At 48.7% G+C, this 24740-nt stretch overlaps 1 protein-coding gene across 5 annotated transcripts in view; it reads left to right on the top strand.

Moving 5' to 3' along the window:
- Window positions 1-12298: 12298 nt before the first annotated feature.
- Window positions 12299-24740, top strand: part of Ppp2r5c (protein phosphatase 2 regulatory subunit B'gamma) — a 148809-nt gene continuing 136367 nt past the window's right edge. For 2 of the 5 annotated variants that reach the window (XM_021179519.3, XM_021179518.3), the window contains exons 1-2: window positions 12300-12541; window positions 13130-13195. In XM_021179519.3, the coding sequence (XP_021035178.1) occupies window positions 12515-12541; window positions 13130-13195 (93 nt within the window). In that variant the 5' untranslated portion in view covers window positions 12300-12514. Of the gene's footprint in view, window positions 12542-13129; window positions 13196-24740 lie in introns of all 5 variants that reach the window. The other 3 variants (XM_021179520.3, XM_029484946.2, XM_021179517.3) reach the window with 2 other exon arrangements.

A 24740-nucleotide genomic window follows, 5' to 3' on the forward strand; every position in this document is an offset into this window, starting at 1 on the left:
GCCCGGCAGCCCTCACTGCCCAGCAGGTGGCACCTGTGACCGGCAGCACTGCACACTCCTCCATCCCCCGATGCAGTTGACCCATGCAGGCCTGTATCCACCGACCCTTCATTAGCTTATTCCCAATTAAACCCATGGGACTGTGCCATCTGTTTCCTGCCTGTTAAAACCAGTAACGGCAAACTTGGGGTGAGCAGTGAAATCTCCCCTTCCCTGAAGGGGAGCCCTTGAACGTGGCTCTATCTCATGGCTTCCCATCAGGCAAGCTTTCTGCTACCCTCACTTCAGCTGCACCCCACTTCTGCAGCCTTCTAATCTGGGGTGCTAATGCGCTTAAGGTGTCCTTTCTCCACCTCAGGTTATTTCTGTCCACTTCATCTTCTCCGCTGGACTTAGGGATTTGGGAGGAGACCAGGAAGGGATTGTATGTATCTCACCCTGTTTACCTGAAAACTTTTTTTTTTTTGTGGTTTTTCGAGACAGGGTTTCTCTGTGTAGTCCTGGCTGTCCTGGAACTCACTTTGTAGACCAGGCTGGCCTCGAACTCAGAAATCCGCCTGCCTCTGCCTCCTGAGTGCTGGGATTAAAGGCGTGCGCCACCACGCCTGGCTTGAAAACATTTTTTTTTGTTTGTTTCCCATTTTTTTTCATCAACACCCAAACACACATCTTTATTATGGTAGTTCTGGGAACAGTCTATGAGACCCCCCAGCTTTTAGGAGTCCCTGGGCTTTATCCTTTTGGTTTTCAGAGTCTGTCCCCGAAGCCCGTACCTGCATCTCTGAGTGCTGTGAATCCCTGTCCATTCCAGACAACCCCTGGCCTGGGAGGACCTGATAGTGTGGAGAGGGAGGCCTACAGGTCCCTTCGGGGGTAGCGGGGGGGCTAGAGTGCCCTTGCAGGCTGGAGAAGACAATTCCCAATAGGAGGAGCCTGGGAAGCAGGGCAAACCCTCACTGAAGGTGGCATTTTCTTTTCTTTTCTTTCTTTCTTCCTTTTTTTTTTTTTTTTTTTGGTTTTCGAGACAGGGTTTCTCTGAACTCACTCTGTAGACCAGGCTGGCCTTGAACTCAGAAATCCACCTGCCTCTGCCTCCCGAGTGCTGGGATTAAAGGCGTGCGCCACCACTGCCAGGCTTTGAAGGTGGTGTTTTCATAAACTCTTCTCTGCACAGCCTGACCGGGTTCTCTGGGTACCCTGGTCTCTTACACGTTTAACTAAGGTTTAACTTGGATTGCTCAGAGTTGAACAGGACTTCCGTCCAATCACTGTCATCTTGTTGAAGAGTAAATTTACTGAGCAGGTGTCTGTGCCAGCCCCTGGGGTCAGTGTTCCCCACGAGTGGGTACTTGAGTCAATATGACCTCAAATCCCCCAAACTCGTAGGCAATTCCAGAGCAGAGGGAACTAGAGATCTGCTGTCTCACCCGCCCACCACACGTGGGTTCTCACCGCCCTAGCTGCCGAGCCAGGGAGCCCCCACTGCCCAGCAGGTAGCACCCATGGTTATCAGTCTTGCACACTTTTCTCCCTCATTCCTGCTTGACCCTAGCAGGCATGGAACCACAGACTCTAACTTATTACCAATTAAACCCTTGTTTAAGTAGATATAAATCCAATTAAAAATTATCGTAAGTAGTTTCAGAGGAAACAAGGTGAGCTGATCTGGTTGTGACTGTCCAATCTAGACACCCACCAGCCAGTGTTGGGAGGCTAGATGCCTGGGTGTTGCTGATAATATGGAGAGAGGGGGGCCTAGAGCTCCCTCACAGGGTGGAGAAAACAATTCCTGATAGGAGGAGCCTGGGAAGCAAGGCAAACCCACACTGAAGGTGGCATCCACTTCTTCCAAAGCTCCGCACTAGGAAACTGAATGCCTAGCTGGAACCACTGTCCCTCCAGATGCTCAGCCCCAAACTCAAACAAAACAGCTTGCCCCACCACTCAGAGGACCTAGCTGTGCTTGGTGGGCATGATAGAAGCTGAGCCCTCCAGCTGGTGGCCCTGGAGCTGAAGACTTACTGGGCAATGAAACCCACATGTAGTGTGTCAGGGTACACATCTTCACAGCTGCCCCAGGAAGCAGGACAAACGGTGGCTGTCACAGGCATCTGAAAGGGGGCATCGGGAAGGGCTGACTCCAGAAGCTGGATTTAGGTGAGGGCAACTTCTTTCATGACCAGCATGAGACAAGAGTCTGGGCCAGTCTGTAGCTGGCAGGTCCTCGTCGAGCCTCACTGAACCTCTAGTGAGACATCAGGGGCATCCTCTGCTTTGGTACTTCAGAACTGGGCATGGAGAGGATATAGCCTTCTTGAAGAAGTATCCCCGGAAGAGCCAGGGCCTGAAGAAAAAGTGTTTGTGTGATGTGAATGGTAATTTTATGAATTGGAAGCCTAGGCCACCCCAGAAGAGGTATCCCTTAGAAAGGGGTGCACACACACACACACACTGTATCCTTCCTTGATAGCACAGTCCAAACCCTCTATGTATGTGGTATGTAAGGAACATATGGCCCCAGAAGGCATTTTTCCCAATGCTGTAAAGTCCTGAGCCCGCCACAGCGGCTGCACTCGCCATATGGACCGTGACCGCAGCCCCAGATGACTATGAAAACCAAGCCATAGAGAGCGTGTGTGCGTGCAGATGATATGGCAAGCCCACAAAGTAATGTATGAAACATGCTAGTTGTAATTGGCTGAATTTAGTTTAAAACCCCCGGTCTGGGACGGCAGCTTGCTCAATTTCCGGGGCCCAACGGAGAAGCATCGTGCAGTGAGACAATCCATGCAGACTCCACGCGGATGCTCAAGGGGCGACCTGACGCCCAGAGGACAAGCCTACACCCTGGGGTTGAGCTCCAGCGATCTGAAAAGCAGGGAAGGAGTGTCCGATTACCTGAGCACCGCCCCCGAGCTAGGCTATGACCAGCCAGACCTGAAGATTAGTGAATGGTTATTGCTGTGTATGAATAAAAAGCTGCTAGAACCTTTCCACGGAGTTCAAGGATTTACTTTCCGCCGTGGTCATTATCCCCGATTCACAATTCGAGACAAGTATGTACGTTGATGTGTGTGCCTGTGTGCGTGCATATGTACATACACACGTATGTACAGGTGTTAGGTGTCTTCCTCTATCATTCTCTTATCTATCTTATTTATTGTTATTGTGTGTGTGCATGCCACGTGCGTAGAGGCTTGAGCGGGTGCCATGGTATGCATATGGAGGTCAGAGGAAAACCTTTGGGACCAATTCTTCCTCGTGTATGTGAGTCCCAGCGATCAAAGTAGGGTTGTCGGGCTTTTGGGGCAAGCATTTTACAGGCTGAGGCCACCTTGCTGGTCCTCCACTTGATGTTTAAAGACAAAGTCTCTCACTGAACTTGGAGGTCAATGATTCCTCTAGGATGGCTGACCAATGAGCTTCAAGGATCCACCTGTCTCTGCCTTCCCAGTGCCAGCCAGGATTTCAGGTGGGTGCCACCATGGCTGACTTGTATCTGGGTAAAGGGGATCTTCACCCAGATCCTCAAGTGTGGCGAGCACATTCCTGAGTTATCTTTCCAGTCCCCCAATCTCTCCCCTTAAACCTGTGTTTGATCTGATAAACTCCAGCATGAGATGCGACTGGACACGTCTATTCACTATTTCCGACCTCCAGCTTAGATGCAGTTCACACTCAGCACCTCCCCAGCTGACATCATCCTGTACCTTGAAAAGTTCTTTTCTGCTCTGTCCATCTCCTGCCCACCGAGGTTTACAGAAGGCACACAGGAACACTGCCCCCTTTCCTCCTGGGTTCTGCCTCTCTGCTGCCTAAGCAAGACCACAGGGAGGCGTCTGTGACCAAAGGTGTTGCTCTAATTACATGCCAGCCTTCCTTTCTGGACCAGCCTTGACCTTAGCCCACACCCCTTTCCACACCCTTGCTTCAGGTATCTTCTAAGATGCAAAAGAGTGGTGTGTGACAAAACTTTTCCTGGGGAAACAGCAGACACACATACTCACCCCAGATAGGGAGCCTGTCACAGACCAAAGGACAGATACTCCAAAGTCCTACCTGGTGAGCTAGTGAGTTTTATTGGGGTTACTTACAAGAATATGGGTGAGAGGTCACTTATAGGATCAGGAATGACTCAAAGACAGCTGATCACCAAAGCTCACCCCAGCATGGGTGACAGCTCACAAGGCTAGGAACCTGGAGCCCACTGCACAGCCTGCAGGCAGCTCAGCTGCTTGGAAGGTGTCCTGTCCAGGTGCCACCGTTGGTCCAAACCTCTTCTAGGCAGCTTAGGTGGTTTCTGCTTCTTTCAAGTCTGACATCAGAATCTTCTTTGCATCTCAGCTTCCTTCCCTCTGGGATGGGAGGGGGGGAAGCGGGTTGCTGCTTTTATTGCTTAAATTGGCAGGGAGGGACCTAGTGAATCTGGTCAGTTTCAGGAACTTCCTGAAGATGTTTTGAGTTGTTTACCTTCCTGTTTAAGAGATGGAATGTTTCAATCTGGAAGAAACACAGCACTCTATCCCTTCCTCCAACTCTTACCCTCTTTGCATCTCCATCCCTCTTTAGCAAGGACCCCTGAGCCTTGAAGGGGTGACTACAGATATCTGCCTATGACTAAGAAGTAGGCCACTGGGGCTGGAGAGATGGCTCAGCAGTTAAGAACATTGAATGCTCTTCCAGGGGTCCTGAGTTCAAATCCCAGCAACCACATTGTGGCTCACAACCATCTTCAATGACATTGGATGGCCTCTTCTGATGTCTGAAAACAGCTATAGTGTACTTACATATAATAGATAAATAAATAAATAAATCCTTAAAAAAAAAAGGAAAGTAGGCCACCGCTGCACAGTAACAGTTACCAGTGGTTATTAATTGAGCCTGATAACCACAATGACCTATAGGCATAAACACATATTCAGAAGGCAGTTAGGCACATCACATCCATGAAAGTTGCTTCCCCAGTAGCACCTAAGACCTCCCTAGCCACGGGTTTTTGTCCTGACTTACAGATGTGAAGAAGAGGGCCTTAAATCCAACTGGAAGGCTGTGGTGGTTTGAATATGATTGGTCCAGGGAGTGGCATTATTTGGAGGTGTGACCTTGTTGGAGGAAGTGTGTCACTGTAGGCATGGGCTTTAAGACTCTCATCCTAGCTGCCAGAAAGCCATTTTTCTCCCAGTGGCCTTCAGATGAGGTTGAAGAACTCTCAGCTCCTCCTGCACCAGGCCTGCCTGGATGCTGCCATGCTCCCACCTTGATGGTAATGGACTGAACCTCTGAACCTGTAAGCCAGCCCCAATTAAATGTTGTTCTTTATAAGAGTTGCCTTGGTCATGGTGTCTGCTCACAGCAGTAAGACCCTAATTAAGACAGAAGTTGGCACCAGAAGTGGGGTATTGCTGTGATAGGCCTGACCATGTTTTTATTTGGAGGAATGTGGATTTGGGGACTTGGGGGTTTGGAAAGCAGCAAAATTCTTTAAGTGGGGCTTAATGGGCTATCCTAGTAGGTATATGGAAGACTTTATTGCTGAGAGTGATATGAACTGTCCAGACCTGGCCCAAGAAGTTTCAGTGGAGAAGATTTCAGTATGTAGTTGGTCTAGAGACCGTTCTTGTGATATTTTGGTAAAGAATATAGCTGTTTTTTGCCCATGTCTGATGAATCTACCTGAGGCTAAGATAAAGAGATTTATATTAATTGCATTGATAAAGGAAGTCTCAAAAAAAAAAAAAAAAGCCCAACAGAGACCTTTCTCTGGTTAAGTCTCATGAAGAGCATTTTGAACAAGCATAAGAAGCTTAGAAAGGAAAAAATATATATAAAATGTTTGGTTCAAGTAATAAAGGGGTAAGAGGAAGTCAAAACAGCTGAAGCCACGTTCAAGGAGATAAACAGATTAAGGGAGTGGTGACCGAGGGGCAGGATCCCACCCAGCTAAGATTATTGTTTGTGCATCTGTCTTTGAACAGGGAATAGTTATATAATACCAGGTGTTGTTACTTGGTCATTGTTTTCACTTGGACTTTTAATCTGGAATGAACTACAATCCAGAAATGGAGGACATACACTTTTGATCCGGATCTTGAGGCAGAATGGCCATGAAAAGCTTAGGCCTGGTCAAGGTGGTTCAGACCTTTAATTGCAGGAGACAGAGGCAAGCAGATCTCTGAGTTCAAGGCCAGCCAGGTACAGAATAAGTTCTAAGTAGAGAAGTGCTTAAGTGAACTACACCTTTAATCCTAGCACTTAGGAGACAGAGCCTCAAGGTCAGAGATCCTCAAGACAAGAGTCCAAGGTCAATCTACAAAGCAAGTTCCAGGACAGCCAAGCTTAGGCAATGAAGGAGTTGAAAAACAGAAAGCTGCTAATAATGTAATAGAACAAGGTGGCCATGTTCCAGCAAGCAGCAGAACTCGACAGCTTTGGCCATGTGGCTCTGGCTTTAGAATCAAGAACAGAGGGGACTATTGGGACAATTGATGCTGGTTAGCTGGAGCTAAGAAATTAGCAATGATTAAGAAGAGACCAGCATCACCAAGGTGAAATCTGAGAAGTGTTTTCAGAGAGCACAAAGAAGCTGTGTTCCAGAGATAGCCAAGGTTGTACCTCGCGCTTCAGCTGCACTTGGTAATGTGTCAGTCACCCAGGTGGTACTGGTTTTGAAGCATAAAGGGGTCATGGAGAGTAGCTGAGGCTTGGCATTGTGAGAGGCTGTGGAAGCCCATTGGGGAAGGTTGAGGCTTAGCACCATGAAGAGAGCCTATGAGAGGCTACTGGCAAAGCCTAGTTGCAGCAGAAGACTCTAGTGAATTAGAGATGCCAGTACTGTGGGATGATCACCAAGCACAGCAGCAGAAGTGGAGTGGAGTCTACCAAAGCCTAGAGTGCTACACAGTGCAGAGCTGGAGAAGTGACCCAAGCCCTTTGGAGGGGCCTAGAAGACATGTGTGGCTCCCAAACACTGGAATAAGAAACTGTAATGTTGAAGCTGGCTTGGATACCCCAGATGTTAGAGATGCCAGAGCCATAGGATAACTGCTAAGGAAAGCTCCTAATAGGGAGTGGCACCTGCCTAAGAGAATGAAGTTTGTTGCTGTTGAATGCCAGATTCAACAAAGATGAAAGAAGTTAGAGATCTGAAGAGTGTTATTTTTTTTAAAGATTTATTTATTTACTTTATGTATATGACTACACTGTACCTGTCCTCAGACACCCCAGAAGAGGGCCTCCTATCCCATAACAGATGGTTGTGAGCCACCATGTGGTTGCTGGGAATTGAACTCAGGACCTCTGGAAGAGAGTCAGTGCTCTTAACCGCTGAGCCATCTCTCCAGCCCCTGAGGAGCACTTTGATAAATATGGAGACATGGAGTTTGGAGTTTGCCCAGCTGTTTTTCTATCTTGCTTTGGTCCAGTGTTTTTTGTTTGTTTGTTTGTTTGTTTGTTTTACTTTATATGGGATTACAGTTAAGAGACTGCATGAATCTCAGAAGAGACTTTGAACTTTGGACTTTAAACAGTGTTGAGACTGCTACAGACTGTGGGGGACTTTTGAAGTTGGATTAAATGTATTTTACATCAGGCTATGTTTAGGTACGCCCCCCCCCCCACACACACAATAGACTCATATGTTTGAATAAGCCTAGGGAGTGGAATATGGTGGCCTGAATATGCTTGGTCCAGGGAGTAGCACTATTTGGAAGTGTGTCTTTGTTGGAGGAGGCATGTCACTGTGGGCATGGGCTTTAAGACCCTCATCCTAGCTGCCTGGAAACCAGTCTTCTCCTAGTGGCCTTCAGATGAGGTTGTAGACCTCTCAGCTCCTCCTGCACCATGCCTGCCTGGATGCTGCCATGCTTCCACCTCAATGACAATGGACTGAACCTCTGAACCTGTAAGCCAGCCCCAATTAAATGTTGTTCTTATAAGAGTTACCTTGGTCGTGCTCACAGCAATAAAACACTAAGACAAAAGCTGCCGGTCTTACCCACAGCAGCTGAGCCACTATTGCATAAGCAGGTACATCGTGCCTAGCCTGTCAGTGTTTCTGCGTGCAGGGTCCATAGCCAAGCAGGTATGTTAGTGACAGCAGCCTGCATGGTCCCCTCTGGCACTATGAAAGCCAGCCAGTGGGGTGAGAGTTCACGGTTTAATCTCAGAGTAACTTCTCCGTGTCCTGGAGTCAAAGCGTGCATATGCAATGTCTACAGCAGCAGGCATACTACAGTTGTTGGACTTAAGTCCTTCCAATTGGACTTAAGGCCCCCTCTACAAGAGTTCACATCTGTAAGCCAGGACAAAACTCTGTGGCTGGTGAGGTCATAGGTGCCAACAGGGAAGTTATGGTATACAACCAATAGCAGTAGCAATAGCCCTGATGGTTTGTGCTGAGCCATCATCTCTCCAGCCCCAGCCTTTCCTCTTCTGTGAACAAGTTCTATCTGGACCAACGCACTGTGGTCCACACCCAGCTCCTCTTATTCTTAGTTCCCTCAATAGCATCTTCCCCTCCTTTATGGTCCTCCTGCCCTGAATATTTGTGGGAACCTCAGACAGAGATGACCAAGTGTTCCTAATGGCTTTGCTAAGCCAGCCCATTTGGGGACTGGTTTCTGTCACACTGTCTCGGATGATGCAGCCTTTGCCTTACAGAGGGATGGGATGTTACAATGCTCAGCTTTCCTGCCTCCATAGCTGTCAGACTGATCCCATCTCCTTCCACGTCCCCAGCCTCACAAATCAGGCTGTGACAGGCTCTTCCACTGCTTCTTTAGAAGTCTCTCCTAACCTCAGAAGTTCAAGCACTGAGTATTTGTTTTTTACCTTAGTTCTTGGCCCTGGATCATTATAAAGCCTACCCTCCCTTCCCTGCCATCTCAGTTGGATCACAGATCTCCCCTACTTTTCTATGTAAGCTATGACTTGATGGGTGTCCTCTATTGATTTTACCACAAGAGAGTGAGAGATCCTCTCATGTATCTAGTATCTAGTTTACTTGCTAAATCAGATGACAGCATGAAGGATGCTACCACACCTCCCTTTCCTGTTGCGATTGCTCCTGTACACACACAAGTTCCTGCTTTACACAAGCAAGTTCCAGCCTGGCTGCCATCTCAGCCCCAGGTGCATTCTCGATGCCACCCAACAGTGGCCAGGAAACCTTTACCACTGCTTGTCAACAGTCTCAACTCTTCCGTGCTAATCTCAAAGACTGCAAAATTCCCTCCAAACTTTTAACTGTTTCAGGGAATCTCTGTATTCACATGGTGCCCCCTGCACTTCATCAGACAGGCGATATGCCACTCCACATCACACAGGTGAAGACTGACATCGTGGGATTCCTCCCACAGACTCTCCTAATCCTGATGGCTCAGCCTCAGTTGCCCATCTCACTACCTATAGCAAGAACCATGAAACTGCCGTCATAGCACAGAGGCACATTAACACACACCATACAGGAAAGGACGCTGTATTGAGATCTCCTCTGTGGATGCTTCCCCTCTGTTTCTTGCCTCAGCTGCATGCCCTGCTACCCAGCATGCCTTGCTGCCCATAGCCAGGACGAAGCCCTCAGTCCTCCCCAACTTATTTTTATTTCTGCCATGTCCCTGTTCAAATGCCAATTATGTTGTGTGACAAGCTCTCCTGGGGAGATGTTTCACACACACACACACACACACACACACCTTCTTAACCAAGACCAAAACTCATAACAGACCAAAGTACAGATACCACCAAAGTCCAACTTGGTGAACTCGTATAAGTTTTATTGGGGTTACACACAGGAGCAGAAATGACTCAAAGGTAGCTCCACCCGCCAAACCCCATCCCAGCACTGGTGATGGCTCACAAAGCTAGAGTACACCACACAGCCTGCAGGTAGCTCAACTCATGAGAGGGTGTCCTTCCCAGGTGCCTCAGTTGGTCTAAACCTCTTCCCGGCAACTGGTCTGGTGTGAGTCTTCTTCCCGGCTTCCCACCTCTGAAAGTCTTTATATCTTGGCTTCCTCACCTCTGAGGGAGGCTCTCAGCCTTTATTGGCTATCCAGCAGGGAGGGGCTAGAGGATCTGGTCAGCTTCGGCCACTTTCTGAAGCTATGGTGCTGTTTCCTTTCCTGTTTAAGGAGCTTCCCTGAAGGACAGAATGTTTGCATCTCATGGAAACTGTTGTACAACAGCCAGGACATGTCATCATCCAGCTAAACATACTCCTGCCGTCCTCACTGTGCTGGGAGACCAGCCCAGCTCCCCGTCAAGCCATTTGCCTTAGTTCAGGAACTGTCCTTCCCCTCTCTTCTCCAGCCACAAGGAAACATCTTGCACCTCCCGTTATCCTGTCCCTGAGTTAGACCATCTCCACCCCTTTCCTTCGGACTTGCCACCCATCCTGCAGGATGGCACAGGGCTTCTTGTTTCCATCCAGGCATGTGACTTCTCAGGGAACAAGGGAGACAGACACCTTGCTCACCAAGGGGTTCTTTGTGCTGTACTGTACGTCATGGATGTCCAGCAAATGTCTGTCAAATGGACCAAGGATGTGCAATCCTGGGTCATGTGCCATGATACCGGGATGTTAGCAGCATCAGCGTATTTCCTTGAAGCCCAGACTCCTCCTTGTTCCATGGCCAAAAGGCAGTAACTTCAGGTCTACTCTTTCCTGATTTAAATTTGTACCATGCTTACTACATTGATAGCGCTTAATTTTAAAATTTCAAATTAACTCGTGGCATTGTTTTGTTTTTTGTTTTTAACTATTTGTTTCAGGGAAAGTATCAATCCACTTAAGATTCTGTCATATACCCAGTCTGTAAAAATACCCATTCCAGTCTGTCACGATTACCTGCAGATTAGTTTTATTTTGGTGAACATTCAGACACAACTTACTCTCAGAACCTCCTACAGCACCTCTAGCTTTTGATAAATCTCTTTTTTTTAACCCCCACAGAGCTTGGGTGAGAACAACCAAAAATGCTTTGCTTGGCATTTACAAGAATTAAAACAAAAACAAACAAAAACCAAGGGTAAAATACATCGATTTTTCAGTGCCTTGGCCTGGGCACATAGCTGAAGTCTCCAGCGTTTGTCTAGCAGGCTCAAAGCTAATGACGAAGGCAGCTCCTAAATCACGAGTGAGTGCCTGAAGTCTCCCGCACTCGAAACAGTTCACTCTTACAGTCTTCCTTCGGAGTGCTCCCCCTCAGTATAGGATGTCAGACACTGACAACTCCAAAAACAGGACTGTGTAAGTAGCGAATTAGCTTCTTCCCTCATAAAGAGCTATCAGAGAAGTGAGAGACTCAAATGATCCCTGGTCTTCATGCAGTTTTCTCACAGGCTAACGACCACTGGTAATTAAAGAATAACAGTCTCAAAGTCGCAGGGCTGCTCAGACGTAATGGGCGCGGAAAAAAGCCTACACTGATCTGACTACCTCCCTGGTGGGCCGGGGCGAAGGGTGGCAGTGTGCAGGTAGAGTCTCAGAGAGAGCAGCTGATGGGCTCCGCCTAGGTGGATCCAATCCTTAAGACGTAAGGTGGGCGGTGCCTACATTGGAGAAGCCGGTTGCCTTGCGGGTGGGTCTGGAACAGAGAAATTTCGGCGTGCAGGACCATAGGGGAACTGGGCAGAGCCTACTCTTGGACCTCCGTGGGTAGAGTTCCCTTGCTCGCGTGGGCGGGGACGAAGGGAGAGGCGTGGATTCTATAGGCGGGGTTGAGGCGAGCCCCGCCTCTGAGGCGTGCGGTGGGCGGAGCGTACCCCGGAGCCAGCAGCATTGCCTTCGTGGGCGGGGCCTAGCGGCCCAAGGAAACCGCCGCTCGCGCGGTCCCGGGTCTCCTCCGCTCTGCACGAGCGTCACCGCTACCAGGCTTATGGGGCAGAGCTTTTCGTGCCTGGAAGGCTACAGAATAGTCGCCATACACCTCACATGTGCATTTCCGCTCCTCACTGTCCTCTGCTCTCCTCTCCGTCCCGGCTCAGCGGCCGTGACTTTATCACCTCCGTCGTCCGCACACGCCTCCCTCTCCCCAGTAGCTCCCTCCCTGATGGCTCTACCAAAACCTTCAGACCCCGGCACACGAGCCGGTCCGCACCGAGGGGGTGGGGACAGGCCGCGCAGTAGGCGGGACGACGCTGCGGAGCGTTAGGGCACGTGGGGCCGTGTCGGCCAATGGCGTGGCGTCGTTGAGGGCGGCGAGGCGGGGAGAGGGCAGCGTGGGGCCGGCGCGGGGCGGGGCCTGGGGCGGGGGCGGGGCCTGCCGGGAGAGGGGCGGAGAGACGCCGCCGCCGCTGCCGCCGCCGCCGCCGCCGCCGCGGCTGCCGCAGCCTCTGGGAGCCTGGAAAAGGGGAAGCGAGAGCGGACGAGCGACTCAGTCCCCGGGCGGCGGCTGCAGCGGCGGCGGCGGCGGCCGGGGCGGCGCGACGGCCGGGCCGGGGGCGCTTCTGCTGCTGCAGCGGCAGTGGCGGCGGGCGGAGGCAGGGGCGGCGGCGGCGGCGGCCCGCACCAGCCATGCCGAATAAAAACAAGAAGGAGAAAGTGAGTCGGGGTGGGGGGCTCCGGGACGGGGTCTGGGGTCCCCGCGTCGGCGGGTAGGGGCGGGGCGGCAGGTCGTCCAGGCTCGCGGGCGGGCCCAGGGCGCTGGCAGGATTGCATGGAGCTGGGGAGGCCGCTCAGGCTCTGAGGTGGCGCTGAGGTGCCGCGGTCGCTCTGGGTGGCGGCTGATGCGCCGTGCAGTGCTCTGCGTGGCGGGGGCTGGGGTGCTGGAGCGTTCCGGACTCGCCCCAGAAACCCTCACTTGTGAGGTTTAAGGGTGGGAGGGGAGAAAGGGATGGGCCGAGAGCTGGGGTTATGTGTCCCTACCTGGAGTTTTCACCTCCCTCCCCCGCCCCCCAACACAGACATGAAGAGAAACGGAATTTGAAGGCTGCTGGTACTGTGAATATACTCAATATGATGTAGTTTGCTGCTGACATATTAAAGCCATCTGAAGCTCTCAGTGATATGTATCAATTTAGAAACTGCGTTTGAGCGGATGCTTAGCGGTCCAAATATTGAGAACACTAATGGTTTTTTGTTGTTTGTTTGTTTTTTGTTTTCTTGTTTTTGTTTTGTGATGATTCCCAGGAACCACCAAAACCGGTGAAAAGTGGAAAAGGTCCAAAAGAAGGACAAGATACAGCAGAAGCAGAGGTAACCTCTGGACATGCTCATTGTTATTCTTGATCAGCCTTTAATCTAGGGTCTAACACGGAGGCTATACAAACCAAAGTGTTTCTGAAGTCTTCATATGAGTTACTTATTCCCCCCCACACACACTTTTATTAGAGTGTGCACAGCGAAACTGACATTTTAAAAACAGTTTTGTGGCTTCTAACAGAGCTCAAGCCCTCCCAGTGAACTGGTCTTAAATGGAGTCTCTAGCTTTAGGGTTTGCCCCTCGTTCCTTTTCTGTGTCTCTGGCTCTCTCAGTGACTTCCATGGTCCTTGCTTTCCTTGCTGCAGCCTTGAACTGGTGTCCTGGGCAAGCTTCTCTTCTGCTGATGTCTGGTCCTTTTCAACTAACTGTGGATGTGTTTTGGTGGCTCTAATTTGGGTACTTTTTTTTTTTTTTTTAAACAGTCTTCTATTTCCTTTCCCACAAGCTCCCCCATCCTCATTGGTGAATCTTGACTTTTCTTGCTTCCTGGCTTTGGCTTATTTCAAGAATATCTGGAATGATCCCTTGGGTCATTTGGTGGAATCTGTGATCCTTAATAGAGTTGTGCCCTTGGGGGATTTGCAGGGCAGGCCCCTTGCCCCCCTTTTTTTTTGGTTTTGTTTTGTATCTCATTGTCTTGGAACTAGAGTGCCCAAGCCAAGAGGCTCAGGCTTTAATTTCAGGGCACCTGGAAGCTGCTCCTTAAGTCTCCCCTCTCCAGAGCTGGATCATTGAGATTTTACCACAGACATTTCTAATTTGTGGCTGTTAGGCCTCTTCTTCCTGAAAGCCTCATTAGAATGAGTTAAATTCTGCCCTGACGATAATCTGCAGGGGTTATTTTAGCTCCAGGTTGTCTCCCCCCCCCCCCCCCCCAATTTGGTGTGTTCTGTGCCTCCCTCCTCTGCAGCAGGTGGTTCATCCCAGCAAATCTGTTGCCCTCCCTAGAGCTGAAAGCAGAAATCCAAAAGGTTCCTGAAATACCAGTAGATAGGATCGTCTGTGCCAGTCTTTGCCTGCCCTTTCTGAACAGCGGATCGTGACGCCTTTCCTGGGGCCCACTTGTGTCTGACTGCCTTCCACAGCCAGCCCTTCAGCAATTTTTACAGGACGTGTAGTTGCTTTGCAGGGCATACACCGTGTGCTTCCTTGTCTTGTCATTAGGACTGCTAAAACTTCTTACCGTTCCCCAAGGCTTTCTCGCTCAAACATACCTGTGTCCCGTTGCTGTTGGGGGGGGGGGCGGTCACAGAGAAATATCAGTATGTGTATTCATTTCTCCCTAGTTTAGCAAAAGAACCTTGCTGTAAGGGTAGGATGGATGTTAGGTTTGAACCCCCACCCCACCCCCCAAAAAAAAACCCCACCCCATCCCAGTTGAAAGATACCTTTACCACTGTTGTGTAACTGTATGTGGGGATTTTACTGTCAGTCATGTAGGGCTCTGGAGTGTGGCCTGCAGTGTCCCATGTGATGCCCCAGTTGTCTTTTTGTATCTTTTCTAGTGCTACTGTCTAAGAGCTGGAGTCACAGAGCTTGAAATGGCCACTGAAAAGCACTGAGATGTTGGGCCCTTCACCCCTATCTCAGAAGGATGCACGAGGCAACATGGCATGCTAAGCTTGACCCTTGGCAGATCACTGTTGAAACTATTTCCCAGGAATACAGATCCTGGAAGTGCAGTAGTTCCTGTGACCTCTGAGTTACTCTTTCTGATAGCTGTCTCCTCCCCTCAGCCTTGGGCTCTGTTCTTCCCTGCTTTTCCCACCCACTTAGCAAGTGTGATTGACTCAGCGAGTGAATTAAGTCTTGACTGCACTCGCTCCTCTCCTCCTATTACTCTGGCTTTGAATATTTTAGCCTGAAGAGTGTAAATGGGTTTGGTATTCATGGTTGCTCTTGGAGCCCTTCTAATGTCACGTCCCCTCAGCAGCAGCGGTGGTCCATGCTGTCCCGTGAAGGCTCAGAGCCTAGACAGTTCCCACATTCCAGTTTTACAGCCTGGGGAGTTAAACAGGGCAGGTGTGCAGCCATGGGTGAGCTGCGAAAAGGCCTGGGAAGTAATCCCAGTGAGATTCGAGAAGTTAGCCTGTGATTGGCTTAGCACACCACTAAGTGAAGAGTCCTTACGCTGGACATTCGTCTGGCCTCACGAGAGACAAGGCATCAAGTGGTTTACATCGAAGAACACTTTTTGGCTAGCCCGTGGCTTTTTAGATAGGAAGGAAAAGAACTGGAGTGGAAGACAGCATGAGACACACTGGAAGGTCCTCCAGGCTGGGAGTGAGAGCAAACGGGGATTCAGGCCTGTCAGGAGTGATGCACGCCCTTGCCTTGTGAAACGTGTTTCCTCGTCTCTTGAGACAATTTAGTGAGCTGAAGATGTTGGGGGCCCATTTTTACTGTGCGGGATAGATTGGGCCCTGCTTTGCCTAAGAAGTTTTTCCCTGTAAGATGCACAGCAGCGTAGATCCAGTAGTGTAGTTGTGGGGCCTGTTAAAGGTTGTTACTGCTGCTGGACATTAGTACATTTCTCTTTCCTTTTCTTCTCTGTCAAGTAGAGTATGGTAAAGTTTGACTTGTTGCATATTCCTGTGTGTCCTGAAAATAAACATTTCTGTCCAGTGCCAGATACAGGTTTGTTTGGTAGTGTCTTTAACTGACAGGCCACAGCTGACCCACGGGCTACTTGAAGTTAGAAAACGTGGAGATGGACGGAGAGAACAAATTATCACTTGGATACAGAGGAACATGACTAGGCACATTTTTATGAATATTTAAAATCCTAAATTACACTGAGATCTAGACATTCATTTTGCAGGATCAGGCTATTGGATGGTGTTGCTGTATTGTCTTATCGTGTTTTTAAAATCTGTGTACTTTGTCCAAAGTTGAGATTTTTTTTTTTAAATATGTTGATGATTTTTATAAAGTGATTTGTTTTGGGCACATTAAAGGTTGTTTGAGTCTCGTTGAGTCTGTGCATTTTGCATGCTGGGCTCAGTTTTGTTTGAAAGTCTTTTCAGCATCTCTTATGTAACATGCAGTGCTTGGAAGGAAGCCGGAGCCGTCTTCGCTCAGACTTGGTCTCTCACGTTGACCCTGTTTACCTTTATGAATCTCCTGTCCCTTTGCACTGCCATAGCCCTCGGAGGAAGGGATAGTAAGGCGGAGGCTTGCCAGGGGTCACGTTACACTGGGAGCCAAATAATGTTTTTCTGTAAGTTAAACTAAAATTTATAAAAGTTATTAATCTAATAACAGCCATTACGTGGGAACATAGGTAAAAATTCTATGAAAATATCTTTCAAAATTATTTCAGGGCTTTCTGTTCACTGTCTGTGGATTCTTGAATAAGTTGGAAGGTGACTGTGGGAGTAGTTTGGAAAGAGCCACATGGTCACTTATCTGACATCCTTTGTGGAAGGGCCAAAGCCTCCATCCATTGGCTGGCTCTTTTCAGACCTTAGGTCGGTGCCCAATGCTCAGGTGCATAGAAAGATGGTGCAGCCTCAGATGGGAGAGCTTGGGAGTTGTTGGGAAATGGCTACTCCGGGTTGGCTGCCTTCGGGCCTCAGAAGCACCTGGGTCTTCCGTAAGCTGCTTTCCCCCACCTCCCACTCCTCATCCACGTGTAAGCTGATGGGTGGGAGACCTGGTGCCTACGCTGGTATGGAGGCAGGGGCTTTGCGAGAGGCTGTTCCCAGCTGCATTTATCCTTGACCTTACCTACTAAATGCCAGTAGCAGGCATTGCTGAGTGTCTCCAGAGGACAGACTCACCCCTGCTGAGCCCTGCACTGAAAAGACGCTCTACAGAGTGTGCACATTTGCTTCCAGAGTGCGTCTGGCGTCCCCCGGTATGCTTCCATGTTGAACAGCAGTGCTCAGACAAAAGGGAAGGGCCCTTTACATGCCTCAAAGGCATTGAGAACCCAAACAGATTTTATGTAGGTGGTTACAGCTCTCTTACCCATATTTTTCATATTAGAAATTAAAACAGAAAAAAATTCAAGTATTCATCAATTCAGCTAATAATAGCAGTAATACTCATTACATATTAACAAAAATAGCATTTGTGTGAAAATAATTTTTTTTAAGAAAATTCCCTGAAAAGAGGGGCATTGTTAGGGAGCTGGAGAGATGGCTCAGCGGTTAAGAGCACTGACTGCTCTTCCAGAGGTCCTGAGTTCAATTCCCAGCAACCACATGGTGGCTCTCAACCATCTGTAATGGGATCTCATGCTCTCTTCTGGTGTGTCTGAAGAGAGCAACAGTGTACTCATATAAGTAGATAGATAGATTGATTGATTTTTGAGAAAAAGGGGGGGCATGGCTTTAGGTCTTTTGGACTTCTTTAGCTGCGTGGTCCATTTTGGTAGCACATATATAACTCACACAAATCTTGCTGGCGTGAGACTGAAGTGAACTCACGCAATCCCATCGAAGTTGCTGTGAAGACAGTCTGGCTTCCTGGAGCACCAGCTCAGGCTCGTCTATCTGAAATTTAAGATGTATATATTTTTAACAATTTATATTTGTTTATGTGCATGAGTGTTTGTGTGTCCTGTGTGTGTCTAGTGCCCACAGAGGCCAGAAGAGGGTGGCCCAAACTGGCTTTCCAGGTGGTTATGAGCTGCCGTGTGGGTGCTAGGACTAAAACCAAGGTCCTCTACAAGCATGGCAGGTGCTCTTAACTCTTAGGAGCCACCTGTCCAGTTCAGGGGAAGGCTTTCCTTCCTTAAGCCATATTTCTTTTGTCTAATATAAACGTGGGAAATAATTTGCCATCACTTATCCACGGCACAGTGCTTTGGGCCTGTGGCTCGCCTGCCTTATTAGATGAGTCCTCTGGGGCCAGCTACTTAACAAGATCCGTGCTTGTTTGCACTCTCCATGTGTTAGTCCGGCCCTACAGTGGAGAAATACAGTGGTCAGTGGATTTAAAAAGTGCTTAGAAGGTTGGGAATTTTGCCCAACCGTGGAGCGTGTACCTAGGGAGTGCAGTGCAAAGGCCTTGTGGTTAGTCCTCCGCACTTGATAAATAGTGCCAAGAAAGGGAGAGCTTCAGGTCAGCCCGCTTACTGTTCCATTATTGTAAGTTATAAATAACCTTTAATTATTATTTGTTTTATGATTTCTAATCCCGAAAGGAATTTCAGGGCAGAGCTTTCATTCAATATTATTGATTTTAAGTAAATGATGTCATACTAGCTCAGATGATACGGCAGTTAGGACTTTTCTCTTTGTTTATATCTGAGTCAGGGTCTTATTACCATGTAGCCCAGGCTAGCTAGCCTCTTACCTCAGCTACTCAGATGTTGAGATTGTAGGCATGTGCCCACACCTGAACTTCCTCTGCTGTTTTGGGAAAGTCCTAAGCAATAGAAAACTCTTAGTTGGCAAAAGAATAACTGTCTCACAGACCTTGCTAGAGAAGATGGGTGGTAAATGTATCCATCTCTTCAGTCTGGGCCCAGTTAACGCATTTCAGAATGGGCTTTCCACTGAAGCGTGGTTCTCCTTCCTAATACGTTCATTTGGACACTGCTTCTTGGAAGAAGATATTTTTGCTGTATTTTGCAAGGCAGTACACTTCATGGTGATAAACAGATAGATGATAGGTGGGTGGGTGGGTGGATGGGTTTCTGGCCTGGGCATCGTTGGCCCTTTTGGCACCTGTGAGCATGGTGCTGAGGATTGTGGGGATAAGAAAGCCAGTGCAGTCCTGACCTGCTTAGAACGTAAGCATTGGCTGAGGTGTGACGTATGCTCCCGTTGCCTCTGGACAGGTCTGTGTGCGTGGGAGTTTCTTGCCAGTTCCCCTTAGTCGGTGTTGAATGGAGGGGCCTAGGTAGGGCCCATCTCCTAGAAAGAGCCAGATGCTGCTTTGGGTCAGGACGCCAACGCTTTTAGCACCTAAGCGGACAGGACCAGGTCTGTGGGGGACAGGCAGGGGAAGAGATGGGAGAGGTAACCTAAACATGGAGGCACAGATAGCTGCAGGGGGAGCACAGGCTTGTGGACAGCCACAGGACAGAGCAGAAGTTTCCCTGCCCTTGTAAAGGAGCTAGCTGTTCACCATGGTCACCAGCTAACTACCCAGCCACTGGCATGGCTCACAGGACGTCTTCTTGAGGCACAAGACAACTGCCCTGAAAGCTTCAGTGATGGGAAGAGCCTGCAGTGTTTCCCAGATGGTGGGTGCACCCTGGTCCAGGCTGAGCAGCACTGTCTCGGTTCCTCTACTTTCCCCTGGCTGGGAGCAGTACTTAGTAGTTGTGCTGCTTCCCAGGCCGCAGCATCCCTGTTTCTCCACCTGGGGGAGTCAGAGAACAAGCCTAGAATTTAAACTCCAGGGAGAGGCTAAAAGCCTTCACTCAGGGTGCACAGAGCTGCCCTTTATCTTTGTGTGTGTGTGGTTTTTTGTTGAGAAGCGTGACATTGATAGATGAGTTCCCCACACTGTACAGCCTGCAGGCGTTGGTGTAGCCACAAATGTTAGCTTTGTCCAGGGAGGAGCTCAGAAGTTGGCCACATCAAGCGATTTCATTTCAACCTAAAGTCATGAGAATTAAAGTCAAGTTCCTTGGGTTAGCCGCATTTCAAGTGCGCAGTAGCCCCGTGTGGCTCGGACCTACCAGATGTGGAGTGTATATAGTGTCTGAGAGAGTCCCTCGAGGGAGAGCTGACAAGTAGCCAGACAGTATTTTACACAACCACTTCTAACATGAGCGAACAGATTGTAGTTTAGCTCCACTGGCTCTCTTTAATAATACAAATTATCAAAGTTCCGATTAAACATTTAAACAAAAAGAAGAAACAAATAGGCAGGAGAAGAGAATAGCTAAACTTAAAGAAAAGAAGACACAAGAGAGAGTACTTTGGTAAGGTGGGAAGGCGCTGTGTTTACCTCTTGGTCCATGACAGGCCTCCCCAAGTTCCACATGTGAGGAGACTCCATTTTCTTAGGTGAGGGACCTTGAGAGACCCAAGAGAAGGCACATGGCGTCACAGTCATTCTTGCAGACAGTATCTTGTATGTCTACATTTTTATAGGTGAAAACATCCATGGTTAAAATGCAGTATGAAGGCTGGGGTGTTGTCAGTGTGGAGCGCATGAGTGCCTACTGTGCATTAGACCCTGGGTCTATTTTATTAAATCATACGGGAATCTATCCTCACTGCACACACAGCCTGCTTTCAGTGTTCAGGGACAGTCTTGCCAAGGATTTGACATTCAGATGGGACTCTCTTCCCAAAGGGGTGATAGGCAGGTGTTGGGGCATTTGGAGCCAGAGAATGAGGGCAGATAACTGGTGGGTGAGTGGGTTTGCAGAGTAGGAGAAGGTGGCTATTCATAGCATGGTACCCTGCCTCTGTGGGTCCCTGGAGCCAGGTCACATCCCCTCCTCTGAGATTCCCCTTTGAAGATTCATCTTAGAGAACTCTGCCCAGAGACAACTATGGCACATGACCCCCAGTATTCTTGCTACCAAAGGTCACAGCTCTGTGAGTCTTTTCCTACCACTGGGAACCAGGCTGGCAGGTTTTCTCACATCCATGGTCAATGATCAGAAAACTCTCATTCCTCTCTGTTTCTACCTCTCAGCAGGAAGTGTTGGCCTAGAAAAATAAGCTTTCCATGAAGGGCTAGATATAACTGTCGTAGGCCTTTCGGGCCTAAAATATTTGTATGGTTTGTCCCAGCTGCTGACTGTGCTATTGTAGGAGAGAGCAGCCTTAGACAATGGCCAGCAAACAGGTACCACCTTCTCACAAAACTGCCTCTCATGGAGTCGGTGGAAGCAGGGCAGTGTGGCCCAGGGATTTGGCTTTCTGGCCCTGGTCCAGGGTGCATTCATGCAACTGGCCACTCAGAGAAAGTGGTGGGGTGGTTGGTTATCAACAGGCTTGGACCCCCATCTGAAACCAGCCCTGGTTAGCTCATGGCAAGGAGCATCCTTCGTGCTTGCCTCCATTCACCATCGTGAACCCCTTGTGATCCCAGTGGCTTGGCCCTGCTCTATGGCACAGTAGGCATCTCACATGTACTGGTGAATTCTCAGAGCTGCAGAGTTTGAATGAAGGAAACATGCTGTTTGTTCCGTGTAGTAATCCCTTATATGGTAAGACGCTTAGAAGTGAGGCTCTGTCACCAAGCCAGTTGCTTATTTTGCTGGTTGAATGAATAATTCTGAAGCACCGAGACTAACAAGCACCCATGTCTCTGTTGCCCAGAATTCTCTCACTCCACGTTTAGGAGGAGGAGGAGGATGGCTGCTCTACAGGAGGTGGTGGGGAACACAAGTGACATTTGGACTTTGGAGGAGGCATTGCCTGTTAGAAAGTCCTCACCCTTTCTTGATATCTATATTGTTTCTCTGGGGTAGCCTCTGCCACCATGCCCAGTAGCTGTTGGGAAGACTTGGAGAGTGGCCCATACCCACTGTGGCAATAACACAAGTCAGCAGGGGCGTGCCTGGGTGGCTTGCTGCCCCAGCTCCTCATGGCAACTGGTAGATAGTTCTACTTTCCCTCCTCTCAAGAGCTTCTCCTGGAAGGATCCAGAATCCAAGTGCTCGGGCCCTGTAAAGGACAGAAAGATCGCTGCCCTGTGCCCCAGAATACCGTAGATCACCCTGCAGCTGCCTGAGGTTCCCCAGGGATGCGGGTGATGAGGCCAGAGTCTGCACTCAGAGCTCTCAAGAGGAAAGTCATCTATCTTGCTCTGAGTTTGATGAGCAACACTGCGTTTGAGATTAGTATGTCAAACACAAGAGCACCGACTGCTCTTCCAGAGGTCCTGAGTTCAATTCCCAGCAACCACATGGTGGCTCACAACCATCTGTAATGGGGTCTGATGCCCTCTTCTAGTGTGTCTGAAGAGAACAATAGTATACTCATATACATAAAACAAATAAATCTTTTAAAAATAAGAAGAAGGCTAAGGGAAACCCTGGGGTCTCTTATTAGACCAAAGCACGCCTGCCGTGGTCTCCAATCCAGGACAGCGGCCAGAGGGAAGAATCAGGGGTGGGATTGCTGGGTCACCTGATGGTTGTTCAGTTCACCTACTGAGGAATTATAGCTCTTCCCCAACTCGAAACACACACACACACACACACACATACACACATACACACACAGTACACACACAGTTGCCAGGCATTGCTATCTTCCATTTGTTTGAACCCGCTGCTGATGCTGAGGCTGTTGGCTGGTCCGGTGGAGCACCTTTCTGTGCGCCTGTAGCCTTCCTCTTGTTGAGTTACCGGGAGAAGTTTTTGTATTTTGGCTACTAGTAGACTGTCATCAGATATGTAATCCACAAGTATTTTGTCTTTATCAGTTGCATTTTACTTTTTATAATGCTTTTTATGTATAAAAAGTATATATATATATTTTTTGTTTTGTTTTGTTTTGTTTTGTTTTTTGTTTTTCGAGACAGGGTTTCTCTGTATAGCCCTGGCTGTCCTGGAACTCACTCTGTAGACCAGGCTGGCCTCGAACTCAGAAATCCACCTGCCTCTGCCTCCCGAGTGCTGGGATTAAAGGCGTGCGCCACCACGCCCGGCTAAAAAGTATATTTTTATTTTTCAGGTTTTGTTGTTTTCATTGTAGTTAGCAACTTGCTGTCAAATCCAAGGCAGTGAGATTTGTTTTTGTGCTTCTAAGAGTTTTATGGTTTTTCCTGTTGTATCTTAGGTCTTTAGTACATCTTGAATTAGTTTTTACATATTTTCCCTTGTGTCTGTCCCAACTCTGTCCGTTGTCTGCCTGTATTTGTCTGTGGGGTAGTCTCGCTCATTAGTTCTGTCTGACCTACCACTATGTCAGTCAGATCACACTATTTTGATTAAAATTGTATCTTAAAAGATGTTAACAGTCACACAAAAATAGCTTGGGTCTTGGAAAACAAACTGCTTGACATTGCTGGAACACTGTGTGTGTGTTCGTGAGTGCAGGCATGTGCAGTGTGTGCATACAAGCAGTTGCATGGAGGTGGGCATGGGAGTTGAGTAGGAAGAGTCTGCAAGTAGAGTGGAGACAGATGAGAGCATGATGAGGCCGGCATCCTGATGCTTAGAGATTCAGCATCTCTGTAGACGGCCGATCCAGGAAGGGAGGCACCAAAGCTACCAAGGGTGTGGCAGCCTGGCTGCAGGGAGTGAGGAGGTGGAGAAAATGGCCAGCAGTCCTGAGCCAGAACCCAAGGTCAGGTCTTTGAAAAGCTTTGGTTAGGGGAGGAAGTGGGAATGGAAGATACAGCATTTCACATACAGAGAGCAGGCACTGACACAGCACCCCATTCCAGGGACAGTTGAGAATCTAAGAGTACCCTGGTGTGCCTGAATGAAGTAAGGGTTGTGTGTTGGGACTAAGGTTCAGAAAGGGACGTCTGGTCGCAAGATACAGAGAGGGAAGAGGGGTGTTCTACTCTAGTCTAGAGTACTGGAATTAAACCAGAGAGGTACTTAACATTTCGGTTATGAATTACTTTCCTATACACAGGAATGAAGGGGAGACTTTGGTGACTAGCCGAGCCCATCCTGTCACCTGGCTTTAACATCAGCAGAGTGCTGCCAGTCTGTTCATCTGGTGTCTTCCTTCCTCTCCTCAGGTCGTTCTGAAGCCAGTCAGAGCCAAATGTGTGTTTAGCAATAAGAACCCTTTGCGCTAACATGCATGAACAGAACATGTTAACAGGGCTCAGCCCCTTGATCACGGTATGTGCATACAGTGACCGCGGAGATGAGGTCCTGCTTCCCTCCTCCACTTCTGGTGACCAGTCGTCTCCTCCACTCAGGGCCACACGCCACAGAGAGTGTGCGGGCCTCTTTCTCCGTGCCTGCCTTAGCTCACATGGCCTGGTGTCCCCCAGCTCCCTCCCTGTTGTGTAAATGGTGGGATTTTATTTATTTATGGCTGAATAATATTCCAGTGTGCATCTGCTGCCGAGCACCTAGACAGACCCTGGGTTGTCGCGAGCTCTGCAGGAAGCCTGTGCTGTGCTTGTTTGGCTTCCTTTGGATATAGAACCAGAAGTGAGATAGCTGAATCATACGGTCGAGCTATTTTTAGTTTAGTGAGAAACCACAGTTTGGTTCTACATAATGGTGCTAACTTACATCCTCACCAGCAGTGTGCAGCTCCTTCTCCAGAGCCTCGCTAGCTATGGTGGGCCATGTGTATATTTTTGTGTGTGTATATATGTGTGTGTGTGTGTGTGTGTATATTTGTATGTGTATACACATATATATGTGAGTATGTGTTCACAATTCTGAGGTGAAGCAGCAGCTTATAATTTTGATCAACATTTTTTAAGATTATTAATAATGCCAGGTATTTTCACATATGTGTTGGCCATTTGTGTTTTGAAGTGAGTCTGTTCAGATCACCTGCCCATTCCTAATTGGAATATCTGCTTTTGCTTTTGTGTTCCCCCTGTATTGTGGATATTAACCATCTATCAGATGACCGCCTGGCAGGCCTAGCCTCTTTTCCAATGGGGCATCTCTTCTCTGTGTTGACCGTT

Source organism: Mus caroli, unplaced genomic scaffold, assembly GCF_978045245.1.
Source record: "Mus caroli unplaced genomic scaffold, Mus_caroli_1 scaffold_14, whole genome shotgun sequence".
In the NCBI taxonomy this organism is placed as follows: Eukaryota; Metazoa; Chordata; class Mammalia; order Rodentia; family Muridae; genus Mus; species Mus caroli.